We start from the raw sequence: 13,441 nt of genomic DNA, 5'->3' as shown, positions 1-13,441 counted from the left end.
TTCTTCTAGCACGGATACTACTGTGGTAAAAAGCTGAATTAGAATCCCCATCCTTAAGCTAGAGTAACTTTGCTTTCTGTTGTAGAAAAGAAATATATGCTGCTTGGATAGTAGCATATTCCTTTCTTGCAGCAACTTTGATGCTCTGTAGTTCATTGTTCAAAGGGTTTTGATGCAGCTTAGATTGACAAGCATCCAAATCCTCCTTAGCCTTAGCATTAGCAGCAGGTAAATCGAAAAAAAAAAATTGCTTATTTAACTGCTTTAATAGTGGCTTCAGACCTTTCAGTTTGGAGACCACCTGATACATTTTAGTGCCATTATCAATTTCCTGCCATCTGCTTTGAACCAACCTCCTATACACAGGATGAGAGGACCACATCCTGGAATATCGAAAAGGTTTCTTTCCTCCAGGAGGAGATGTGAAGATTGTTAACACAGCTAGGGAGTGGTCAAATAGGCCTTCATTTTGAAAGATAACTTCAGCTGTATGATGCAAGTTAAGCCAAGTTGGATTTGCAAGAACCCTATCTATTTTAGAATAAATCCTCTCATCTCCAATCTGCTTATTACACCATGTATAAAAATTTCCAGGATATTTCACATCTTTAAGGTGGCACTCATTAACATAATCCCAAAATTCCGAAGAGTTTTTACACCTGACATTGCTGCCTATTCTTTCATCCCTACAAAGAATATCATTAAAGTCACCAAGGACAATTCAAGCATCATCTCTTGCTATATCTCTCAAGTACCCCCATAAGTCTCTTCTCCCAACCTCATCATTAAAACCATAGACAAAAGCCACAAAAAAATTTGTTTTTTTAGCCATAGTTTCAACGAAGAGATGTATGAGTTGACTTGTACACTTTAAAATGGTAACAGTAAAACTATTAAGATTCCAACTAACTGTAATCTATCCTCCCTTATGCCAAGCATTATTCGATGTAAAACACCAACCTGAAAACATTAGAATTTATAAGGCTCCCAAGTTCGGAGCCTTAACCTTGTCTCGAGAAGACCAACAAGCCCTACTTGACTAGACTTTGCTTTTGTTGGGTATTGATCCCTCGGACATTCCAACTCAAAATCTTATCCATTATTGAGAGAGGAACCTCCCCCTCTCCTGTATCAACTTCTTCCACTTGCTTGCCCTTCTTCCCATTATTCTATTTACCAGATTGCTCTACTACTGCTGCATTATTATTATTTTTTTCTTTTGCCCCCAAAACTAAGAAAGAGTAGCTAGTTGAAGCAGCAATAGGTTCCATTTCTGTTCTTATTTTCCAGCATTTGGTGACAGGTTGGAAACCTTCAGCATCAACATTATCTGTTTCTCACTCTCTTTTGCCCCATCATGTTGCTTGCCTAGGTTTTTCAGCACCCACTGGTGTCACTACTACAAAAACACCCTTTAGAGGCGGTTTTTAAGCCCTTTAGGCGTCGGTTTTCGCGAAATTCGCTACCGACGCCTATCAGGGCGACGCTAAAGGGTTTATTTGAACCGACGCCATATATACCCCTATGGCGTCGGTTCTTAGCTAGGAACCGACGCCATAGGGGTCCCTATGGCGTCGGTTCCTAGCTAAGAACCGACGCCATAGGTGGCGTAGCAACCGACGGTAAAGGGTCTCGCGAATTTCAGTTTTTCGATTTTTTTTTTAATTTAATTATATTATTTTAATTTTATATTTATTAATTTATATACATATTTATTTAAATTTTAAATTACATATTTATTTAATTTATTTATATATTAATTACATTTTAAATTAAATAGTAATTAAATTTGGGTAAAAACATAATTTGATTTCATAAAAATAATTAAGTATTACACAAACATGTAAAATTAGTTAAAAATATTAATAAGTTAATAAATCTAATTACAAGTTAATCTATAAAAATTACATAATGAAGAAAAATTCTTCGACCTTTGAACCTCAATCGTCACCGTGAATCACCGCCATCAATTGTTCGATCCACTTTCGCTGTAGTGGTAAAATTTCTGTTTTTGGATCGTATTGCTTCTTACCCCCAAACTGTTAAAAAAATTAAAAATTTATATTAGTTTATGTATATGTATATTATATATTTGTTATTATAAAATTTATATACTATGATCAATAATTAAAACTTACAGCTTTTTGATCTTCTATGTAACGGTTGGGGTTGGCACGTGCGACGATGTCAGTCATATATTTCAAAACATAAAAACCGCATTCTTGGCTTTTAGGTTGTCTTGGACAGTTTGCTTGTGCAATTCCTTGCCACGGGCCAAGATACTGATGTGCGTCCCCTATATACATGAATGCCCTGTTTGGAAAAATTATATTAGCATTTCAATTCGTTAGTTAATTTAAATTCGTTACATAAGAAGTCATTAAATAATTACCTTCCGATCATTTGTTCTATTTCTTCGGGAATTGGGCGGCCTTTTAGAGGGTTTAAATGGATAATTTTCTTTGGCGCAACCACCACTAGCGTCCAATGCATCCTAGAAAATTATATTGGAATATAAGTAAGATAGTATAAAAATAATTTGAAGACATAATATAGAAATGAACAATTAGCACTAAAGAATTTAATAAAGTTTACCCGATATTCCAAGGAATAAAGAACATTTGGTGGTTGCTGTTCATTAATGATAACCAATTAGCCAATCGTCTTGCCGCATCGTCAAAAGATCGACTCGTTCTTCATCGGCGATCCCATGCACCGTGAGAAGCTGCGGGTCGTAAAACTTGAAAATTTTTCTCGTACCGTTGATGCTCTCCCATATGTGCTCGCCAAAAAAAAGTGTTAGTGCCTTATAATAATTTAACTATAATTTGATATAAGGTTAATTAGATTAAAGAAGAGTATACATCATTCCAAACGGCATTCCCCGGTTGCCGATGTAGTTACACGTAGCAACTCGCGCAAATCCTCTCCGAGATAAAATGATGCGGGTACGCGGTGCAATGAATCCTCGGGGGACGAAATTGTGATTATATCACGTTTATCTTTGAGCCTTAGGAATTCATGAATCATCCATTTCAGCGAATTAGGGATCAACGCCATCTTCTCTTCCGTGAACAACTCATCTTCCCGTGCACCACGGCTTTGTGGAGAAAGCATCGGAGCTTTCCCCTTTGACGCATCACGTCTTGAGGGCGGTTGAGCGAGTGGACCCTAAACAAAACAGAACATAATATATATATATCAAATTTTATCTAATTTCTACCGAAATTTCGGCAGCATAACGGTTGTAATTGAATGGTCCCAAAAATTTTGAACATGGCTGTATAACGACAAATAACACATATATAACAGTAGTTTGTTCATCCATCCCACCGCAGCACATATATTCGCAGAACCTACTTCACTACGGATGAATATTGAAGATATTCAAACTCCACTAATCATTAATAATTAATTTCGGTTGAGAAGTTACCTCGGTTGTTAAAATTAAGTGTTTAGGCCAAGGAAGGAACATACGGTACACGTCCCTAACATATCTGAACTCTTCAAGTGGGACTGGGATTTCAGCGTCCTCTTGCAGGATTTCCGAAACCATGATCCGAGCATGTGAATCATCGTAATCCTGGCAGTGAACTTTGATCTCACCCACATGCTCGTACAAATACCCTCGGGCCACAATATTGTCGATGTTGTCAGAGCAGAGATGTACTTGCTGATTAAGGGCCGCATGGTCATCAAAATTGTATAGGATACCTTGGTCGTTGAGGGAAATGAACTCCTCAGCATAAATTTGTGGTTGTACCTCATCCTGAGGAGCGTATGGTTGTGGAACATACGCCTCACCAGCCACCTCTCCTTCTTCCTCTTGTTCGGCAGCGTTCCTCTGCTGCTTAAGGGATTGGACTTCGGCTTTTAATTGTTCAATCTCCTTCGCTTGCCGAGCCACAACATCAGACACTTCCCTTTTCTTCCTGCCGAACAGTTGAGATGCCCTGGTCAGGAACCTACAAATCATAAAATGCAAATTAGCAACGATTTCATTTGTGTAACTAAATAAATAACATTTGAAGTAATAGCATACCCCCAGCCCACGACACGTCCGGGATGCTGCGGTGTCCCGAGCGCCCGCGTGAGGATATCGTTTTGGCCCCGGACACGAATTTGTCCCCGACTAAGCTTCTCCTCTAATTGAGCCTAATGCACGCATATATTCAAGCAATTAGTATATGAATTATATACACTAACTCATGAGTAGAACTCAATTAAGGATTAATATATACTTACTATCTTCTCGGCAATTTCCTTGTCGTAATCAGTGACAAGTTTTCTACTCTTGGTGCGAGATTTAATCCAAACACGGTGGCGGGGAGGATCTGCAACTTCGAGGTCCTTTTTCTACATAACGTTATAACAATGAAATGAGTACCAATTAAATTGTATAGCACATTATAGCACATTAAATTTTTAGTATTACTTACCACAGCTTCCCGTACGTTCACCATTCCACTCCGACCACTTCGATGTCTGGATTGAATTTTTGAGGAACGTTCACGTTGCACCTTACTCAATTCCTACAATGCCACAAAAAATACATTAGATACATGTACTTGTATTTAAGAGTTTATCTTAGTGTTAATATAATTAGCGTACCAGAAATTCAGGAGTTAGTCTACTTTCAACAAATTTGCACCAATCAGCAGCGTCGATCTCCGGGTGCTTTTCAGGGACTTGTGCCAGTCGTCCCGCATCATTCTCTTTCAACGCGGGCATTATGATGTCTTTTGTCATCCTATTCTTGAAGTCTTTCATTAACTTCCCAGCTAGGATGAGACAATCATGTTTGAAGGTGTCCGGCACAATGAACCCCGTCTATTTTGAAGGAAAACAAACACGGTTAGAGTCAACATTTGGAGTAATAGAAAAACAAATCAAAATTCTAACAAATAATAGCTTACCTGAATGTCTTTCCAAACTTGATTTTTCAGAGTCTGGTTGACTTCTTTCCAATTTTTATAAGCCAACCCTATTGTCTGCCGACATCTGACTCCCAGAGTGGATACGAGCTTCGCGTAGCTTTTTCCACAGTATTGACCTTTATCATTAACTTCGAGGGCCACTCTTTTGCCCTGATCCATTAGTTTGGATATTTCATTCATTTGCGTCGGCCCTCGTGTAGGTATTGTGGTTGGACACTCATTTTCTGCTCCCGAATCAGATCCTGATTCCGAGTTCGCCATGTCTACACCATTAACAAACAAACTTCAAAGTTAGCTATATATATAACAAGTAGTGTATATGAAATATTAAAAGCATAAACAATATGTTAATGATTTAGGAGCATTCACAACCACAATATAAAGTAAGCTATATGTCAATGATTTAAGCATAAGAAATGTGTTTTTTGCTTTAATTTACTTTTATTATTTTTATCTGTTATTGCATTTGTATTCTTCTTCCATAATTAAGTAACTTTTTTTTTTATTACTATTATTATGTGTAATGATGAATGACTTTTAGCTTAAGGATTGTGATTTTAGTAAAGTGTTAAACATGTTGTGGACCATGTAGCTAATCATTACAATGGTCATCAATTATACCCAAAAAGAAGATGATTGAAATGATATTGGGATTTATTTTTATTTTTTTTATTAGTTATGGCAAAGATGAATTTTTGGGCATGTTTGATTCCAATTTTGAAAGAAATTTTAAAATTAAGGTCACCATTTTCACTAGATTAGTAAGCTAACATAACAAATGGTTAGATTATTTTTTAGTGACCTAACATCTTATTACTATGTTATAGCTAATTAGTTCTTTGGGTGATGTAAATATTAATATTTTTTTAGTAAGATTTATCCTAATTCTACCGAAATTTCGGCAGCACAACGGCTGTAATTGGACGTTCCCAAAAATTTTAAAAGTGCCTAAAATAACAAACAAAACAGATAACCAATACAAAATTTATCCACCCACCCGACCGCAGTACATGTATTCGCAGAACCTACTTCACTACGGATGAATATTTAAGATATTCAAACTCAACTAACATGCATTGATAATTAATTATATAATAAGAAAAAGTTAGTTAAAGTATATACCTATCAATGCAAGCTCAAATACACTACACACAAAATTATACCGAACCTACAATATAAACAAATATAACGAAATTGCAAAAATAATTATTTCATTACTTATAACTAGTTATTAAAAATAGTAACAAGTTACTTAGTTACTAAATTATACATACATATATATATATAATCAATTATATCTCACACTATTATCTCAAAAAAAAATTATTTCCCACACTAATTTAATTTTAAAATTTTTATTTCTAAACTATACACACACACTAATATACACACATTATATACACACATATTCAATAAAATATAAAATTACATATATATACTATATGTTGAGCTTTAAATTTTTACCTAATAACCGCAATCCGACGAGCAATTCCGTAAAAAATCCGGGCACTATACACATACAACACAACAATATTACCATTAAAATTAAAAAACCCAAAAAATAATTTACAAAAACTAAAAATAAAACAATGTACATTATAAAAATGAATAGAAACTATATTTATACCTTAAAAGAGGTTGAGATTCAATGTTTTCTCAACAAAAAATGGTGGCCGGAGTTATACCCACTATTTTTGTATAGGTTCGGATGACAGAGAAATAGGGAAAAAAATTAAAACTTTTTGGGTGTATAGGATTAAGTATCGAAAATAGAAGATTTTGCAACAAAAATGGGCTCAAATGGTTGAGAAATGGGGGAGAAATGGGTGGTGGAGGCGGTGGTCGGCGAGGGTTTTTCGTCTCTGCTGGGTGCTGGTTCTTTGGTGCTTTGGCTGGGTTTGGTCGAGTGAGGAAGAAAGCTGAGGGAGGGGTTTGTTTTATAACCCTATGCCGTCGGTTCCTTTATAGGAACCGACGGCATAGGGTACACGTGTCAGCAAACACGTGTACCCTATGCCGTCGGTTCCTATAGAGGAACCGACGGCATAGGGCTTAACATAAAAAAAAAAAAAATTATTTCCCAACCGCCTCTAAATGGTATAATGCAATTTTATACCTACGGTTTTTATCAAAAAACCGCCTCTAAATGTCAATTTCGAAAAAAACGGGTATTTTCACACCCTTTAGCTTCCCTTTTTATAAGTGGGAGTGAAAAAACAGCCTCTAAAGGCCAAGATTGTAGTAGTGTGTTGTTTTGAAGGCTCTTTTTTCCTACATTCTGCTGTCAAATGACCCAATCCTTCACAGTTGGCACATAGAACAGGCTTCCATTCATATGATAAAGCAACTGTAGTATTGCAACCCTTGTCATCTTCAAATTCTATGAGCTCTGGCAGTTCCCGTTTAATGGCAACTTCAATTAAAACCCTTGGAAAACTCAACTTTTCTCTTCTTTTCTTTTGTATCTTCATCTACCATAACTGGCTACCCAACTTGTCCAATTATCTTGAATACAAATTCTCCGTCCAGTATTTCAAATCTAAGTCATCAAGATTAACCCAAATCGGTACCATCCTAATGACCCCTTTCTTCACATTGATTGAGGGCTGCCCAAGGTTTTATGACTACCGGTCTGCGATTAAAGAAAATATATCTTCCTTGGAGAACAGAATCTCCTTGGTTTCAACTGAGTTAAATCGTATTATGTATATGCCATAAGAGAGTAATCCTACCCTTTCTATCTTATCTGCCCATATTCTTCTCACAAAAACACGGCTAAAGGAGGATTAGCTCCTAAAATATAGCACAATATTGAAGGCTTCAAGAAATCCACTTCATCTATCATCTTTTGTTATCTTCACCTTATTATTCAAGGAATTCGAAAATAGACTTCGTACAACAGAACCAGACCTCAGAACAGGGGTATTAGTGTCCATACCTTGGGATATCTTCACTGAACAGTGCTCGGATGTCAATAGTGTCTTAATTATTGAACCTAATATTTTTATTATTATTTTTTTTACTTTATACTACATTTAATACTGAATACAAATTTGTATCAATTTTTAACATGGTATACAATGTAGAAAAAAATGACGCCCCCTCACTTACAAAGAAAAGTGTCGTCCCCCTTTAACTTAAATCTCAGATCCGTGACTGAAAGTTATCTTATTTAAAGGTAGTTGCATAATATTTTCTGTCTATTAGATAAAATATATCAAACTTGGAAAATGCTCACGTTTTATAATTATTTGTTAAATTAGATAGAAATAACTGCTATCGGAATCCTATACACGTTGAAGAAAGCACAGTCAATTTTTTCACTTAGAAAAATTCTATCAAATTGTATTCTGTAAATCAAGAAAGCCACAAGTAAAAATGATTTGTTGAGTATGTAGACTTCACTACAAAATTACATAAAAAAATCTTCATCTTTATTTTATAATTAATATTTTTAGAGAATTTATTATAGATTTATAAATTATATCCAAACTTTATTTATATTAACGAATATTATTTGGTGATTATTATCTCCTTCCCTTACTCCAACACTCATTGTTTATATTATGTATGAAACGGCACCTACAATATTATTACTTGCACACAATAAATTTGAGGGTTGAGATAGACCATTAACTGATATAGAATATAGTTGTTTAAGTGGTAACCAAAGACAATTTTAATTTTTCCACTTTTGGATACACGCCTTAAAAGTAGTGTTGATCTTCGTGGAACTCACAAAGAATTCAATCGTATTAATATTACTCTTTTTGTGTAAGACACTTGTGTACGTTCATTATCTATTGCATGCACATCTCCACACTCACTAGTCCGCAACTACTTCGATCTTCTTCTTCTTCTCCATTCATTTATTATTGTTAATTAACTCCTTTTAATGCACAACGTCAATTTCCTACGTTTCGTTTTACCACGTAAGCTCATACGTGTTCTTCCATTAACTACTCGTCATCATAATATTTATATATATATATATATATATCTTTATATATTAAAAGTGCCTATCTCACGGCAATTCTTGGTTTAACGATTCTTGGTTTAACGATTCTATTAACTTAACAGACTGTTAACGTTAAACGTTAACAAATAAATAAACCCAATAATTAAACCCAAAAAATTAAACAATCTTTTTTTAAATTAAAAACGATTCTCCGTTAAACGTTAACAAATAAATAAACCCAATAATTAAACCCAAAAAATTAAACAATCTTTTTTTAAATTAAAAAAAATATCTTACCCACATATGCTAAATTCAAATTTCAAAAAATAAATCCAATAATTAAACCCAAAAAATTAAATAATATTTACCCACATATCTCTCTAACAAATTTCAAAAAATAAACTCAATAATTAAACCAAAAAATTAAACAATCTTTATGATTAACCCATTCATCACCCATACAGGCAAACACAACAAAAGCCTCTCTCTCAATTTCACGAAACAGAATGCAATCATCAGTTGTTAATTCTCATTGCTTTTGGAAAAATTTACACCTTTAATACTTCTTTGTTACTTATGTTGTGCTATTTTGAGTGAAGGTGGCTTTATAATGAGCAGATGAAATTTTAATACTTCTTCGTTACTTTATAATATCGAGACTTTGAGAATTGAGAGTTCCTTCTTTGTCTAATTTAAATTTATTATTCAAATCTCTCTAAATTTAATATTATTTATTTTTTATTCATTTATTTCCTTCCGAACTCATAATATAATACTTAATATAAAACATAGCATACGTGCATCGCACGTAATAATATACTAGTATATATATATATCCTTATTAATTTCACCTCAGTCTTGTTGGATTAAAAATTCTATGTGGGCAGATTAAAAATCCTATGGGCACATATGTATAATGTATATGCTATTATAAAGGGTGATACAAAATTAAGTGACTAATTATGTTATGGGTATCAAAAGGGTATTAAATTGTCATGGAATGAATGTGTAGATACCATAAGTTAATTTATAATTTGTTGAGAGGCCAAATTATAAATACCCAAAACTCATTCTAAGATGGGTCTATAAATAGGTAGTGGTCCCCAAAAAACACTAAGGTTTCTGTATTCTCTTCTTCCCCATTAGAGAAAATACTTTAGAAAATAGTGTATTCTTGGAAGATCAAAACCTTCTCTGCAATCTACAACAATGGCTCCAGGTTAGTGCTTCCGCTCATATTTTATCATCTTCTTCCTTAATTTACGAAAGGCTTTATAGATTTATGATTTAGGGTTTTTTATATTAAAGCACTTTTAGGAATATGTTCAGATCTGTGATTTATATATTTCTTAAGTGTTTTATAAATTCTAACAAGTGGTATCAGAGCTACCTTTGTTAAATTAATTAAAGATCTGATGATTTAGTTTATGAAATTTGGGGATTTTAAAAATTAAGGTTCATATATATATGTATATATGATCTGATATATGATATATGTTTATGTATGATGTTTGTATATGTTGTTTATAAAAACAATTTATTTTGACAAAGCATGCATCAGTATTATGGTTTATGTCGTTGATGTTTGTATTGTGCGGCGGCGGCTTTCTCTAATCACAGATTTATGAATTTATATATTTATGAATTCATAGATCTTGTATAAAGACCCAGCCGAGCCGAATCAATATATATATATTTATATATATATTTTTGGCTCTTTTGGTTAGTGCTCTATGTTTTTATGGGTGTCTGCCTATATACATAAAAGACAACCAAATTTTCATGGATGTAATTCTTTCTCGATTGTTACATATATATGTATACTAGCCAAAAGTTACGTGCGAGGCACGTATACTGAATTTTATGCTAGTTTTTTCTACGTTATTAAAAAGTGATACAATTAAAAATTAAAAAAAATATATTATTAGTTATTAGGTTCAAGATCATTACCCTGTGTTCATTTTTAAGGAAAAAAATATATTTATGAAATAATAATTTGTTGCAACGCGTGTACAGGCAAAATTCGAAAATTATAACATTTATTAGTAGAGTATTGACAATTTCAACAGGTTAATTCAATTAAGATATGGGTGTTAGCACTTGATTTCGTTGTTAACAAATATTCAACCAATGTTTAGTTTTTTGTTTTTTTTTTGTCTGCTAACATTAAGTATTTGATATATGAGTGGTAAACTCTTATTTGTCCGTTTCTTAAATTTTTCTAACACTCTCATTTTATTCTTCCAACTTTCTGTAGTTGGAGTGATGTCCTTAATTGTTGTATATAGTGTAGTCATTTATTCACCTGTTTTCAAATAAAACAATAGATATACAAAATAAAAAATATAATTAAGCTCATATTAAAATCAATCTGACCTTTCAATATAGTGAAATGTTTTTAAATTGATTCATTCTCACTTAATGATTGTGACAGACCTAACGAATAATAATATTATGTTACCTAATAACAAAATAGGAATCCACCAAATAACATTATCAAAATTTATTCCAAGTATAATTATATAAATCTATTACTCATTGAAGTCTATTAGAAACTCTAAAAAGCTCACAATACAAAATTTCACATCAAAAATATAAATTAATCTCAAATTAGACTGTCTATTTGTGAATTTTTCACTAAGTAAGGGCGAAATTGTAAAGAAAGAGTTTTAGGGGCATATTTGTTAATTATGATACTTTGTATGGTTCAATTAATAAATATGATAAATGACAATATTATTTAATTATTATTTATAGTTATTAAATAGTTAGAATTGGCATTTAAATGGTTGAATTAGAAAATTGGCGTTTTTGAGAAAATCAGATGCAGAAAAGATAAAACTGCAAAATTGCAAAAAGTGAGGCCCAATTCCACCTTACATGGCCGACCACTTTTGTAGGGTTTTCCCTCTGATATTTTCATTATTTTAATGCCAAATAATTCAAACCTAACCCTAGTGGAATGTGGTATTGTCCCACAGTACACCATGCAAGGATCATCTAGCATGAATGGTGTTGCTGAGAGACGAAATAGGACTCTTAAGGATATGGTAAGGAGCATGATCGCTCATTCTACCTTACTTGAGTCCCTCTGGGGAGAAGCATTAAAGACAGCAGCTTACATTCTGAATAGAGTACCAAGTAAAGCAGTTGCAAAAACACCTTATGAGCTTTGGACAGGTCGAAAGCCTAGTCTAAAGCATTTCCACATTTGGGGATGTCCAGCTGAGGCAAGGCCTTATAGGCCACATGAAAATAAATTGGACTCCAAAACAGTTAGTAGCTACTATATTGGTTATTCTTGTTGGATATTATTTTACCAGGATCTTAGATCTACGCACAAGTATGTTTATTAACGTGCTAAATAAGAACTTTCTAAAACGATAAATTAAACACATATAAAGTTTAAGAAACCTTACATTGGGTGCAGCGGAATAATATGACTCCTTCCGTTCAGATATCTAGCCCTTGATTCCTTTCTGTAGCAGAGCATTATCAATATCTGAACCTGGATCTCTTTCTCTGAATCTTTGATGCTGAAACTCCTTCTTGCTGAATGTCTTTCTTCACGATCTTCCTCACTATGATTGAGGTATCACTTGATGTGTGTGGGCACTACTCTAATCACTAAGGATTTCGAAATTCAAAGGAAGAAGAAAGAAGAAGTGGTAGCTAAAGATAGGGAGAGAGAAGGCTCAGTTTTTCTGATTCAGAAAGTGTCAGAAGAAAAGTCTTATTTTTCTGAAGCCTTCACTATCTATTTATAGCATTCCACTAGGGTTAGATTTGAATTATATGGTATTGAAATAATGAAAAAATCAATCTAAAATAGCTACAAAGGTGGCCGGCCATACACAAATGGATTGGGCCTTGCTTTTTTCAATTTTACAATTTTAACACCTTTTGTATCTGATTTTCTCAAAAATGCCAATTTCCTAATTCAAACATTTAAATGCCAATTCTAACTATTTAATAACTATAAATAATTATTAAATAATATTGTCATTTATCATATTTATTACACTACTACAAAAATGGGTTTTCCCGACGCTTTTAAACAGTCGTTTAAAGTATTGTCGTCGGTTTCTATAACCGTCGCCTATTCGGCCGTCGTAAATTGGGCAAAATAGGCGACGATTCAAAACCGTCGCTAATCTGGGATTCCCGACGGTGTAAAACCGTCAACCGTCGCCTATAGTATTAGGCACGGTTCTAAACCGTCGCCTATACCCAGTTATAGGCGATAGTTTTAAACCGTGCCTTATATGCTGGTTTCGTTTTTGAATTTTTTTTAGCGACAGTTTTTTTCGGTCGGTGCATTTGAAAAATAGGAAAAAAAAAACAAATTTTCTGCAATTTTTTCCCTGCATTAATTTTTAAATTTTGTAAAAATCTGCATAGTCACAACAATTAAACTAACGTCTAAATATATTTAAAATTTTGTATAGTCACAATAATTGAACTAACGCTAATTAATATCATCTTAATATGTATATGTATACACACTGTCTAAGACGGTAACTGTTGTCGCTCCGCTTCCGCTTTC

General features: G+C 33.5%; 3 protein-coding genes across 4 annotated transcripts; all 3 read right to left on the bottom strand.

Annotated features, from left to right (window-relative positions):
- Positions 1-58: 58 nt before the first annotated feature.
- Positions 59-832, bottom strand: LOC133039330 (uncharacterized). Its single transcript, XM_061118196.1, has 2 exons — positions 756-832; positions 59-686 (listed from the first exon to the last, which is right to left on the bottom strand). The coding sequence occupies exons 1-2, from the start codon at positions 830-832 to the stop codon at positions 59-61; spliced, it is 705 nt and encodes a 234-aa protein (XP_060974179.1).
- A 791-nt stretch (positions 833-1,623) lies between these two features.
- On the bottom strand, positions 1,624-2,678 carry LOC133039503 (uncharacterized). The gene is made up of 4 exons (XM_061118405.1): positions 2,596-2,678; positions 2,393-2,494; positions 2,139-2,313; positions 1,624-2,039 (listed from the first exon to the last, which is right to left on the bottom strand). Exons 1-4 carry the CDS (start codon positions 2,637-2,639, stop codon positions 1,941-1,943), a joined length of 420 nt encoding a protein of 139 aa, XP_060974388.1. The 5' UTR covers positions 2,640-2,678; the 3' UTR covers positions 1,624-1,940.
- Positions 2,679-4,154: 1,476 nt separating this feature from the next.
- On the bottom strand, positions 4,155-6,971 carry LOC133038880 (uncharacterized). Of its 2 annotated transcripts, XM_061117349.1 has the most exons (5): positions 6,402-6,971; positions 4,917-5,200; positions 4,612-4,830; positions 4,440-4,532; positions 4,155-4,356 (listed from the first exon to the last, which is right to left on the bottom strand). In XM_061117349.1, exons 1-5 carry the CDS (start codon positions 6,532-6,534, stop codon positions 4,231-4,233), a joined length of 855 nt encoding a protein of 284 aa, XP_060973332.1. In that variant the 5' UTR covers positions 6,535-6,971; the 3' UTR covers positions 4,155-4,230. The 2 variants fall into 2 exon arrangements, with proteins under 2 accessions (XP_060973332.1, XP_060973331.1); XM_061117348.1 differs by having other exon boundaries at positions 4,225-4,532.
- Positions 6,972-13,441: the final 6,470 nt, after the last annotated feature.

Source organism: Cannabis sativa, chromosome 6 (assembly GCF_029168945.1).
Source record: "Cannabis sativa cultivar Pink pepper isolate KNU-18-1 chromosome 6, ASM2916894v1, whole genome shotgun sequence".
Classification (NCBI taxonomy): Eukaryota; Viridiplantae; Streptophyta; class Magnoliopsida; order Rosales; family Cannabaceae; genus Cannabis; species Cannabis sativa.
This window is presented reverse-complemented; position numbering and strand designations above follow the sequence as displayed.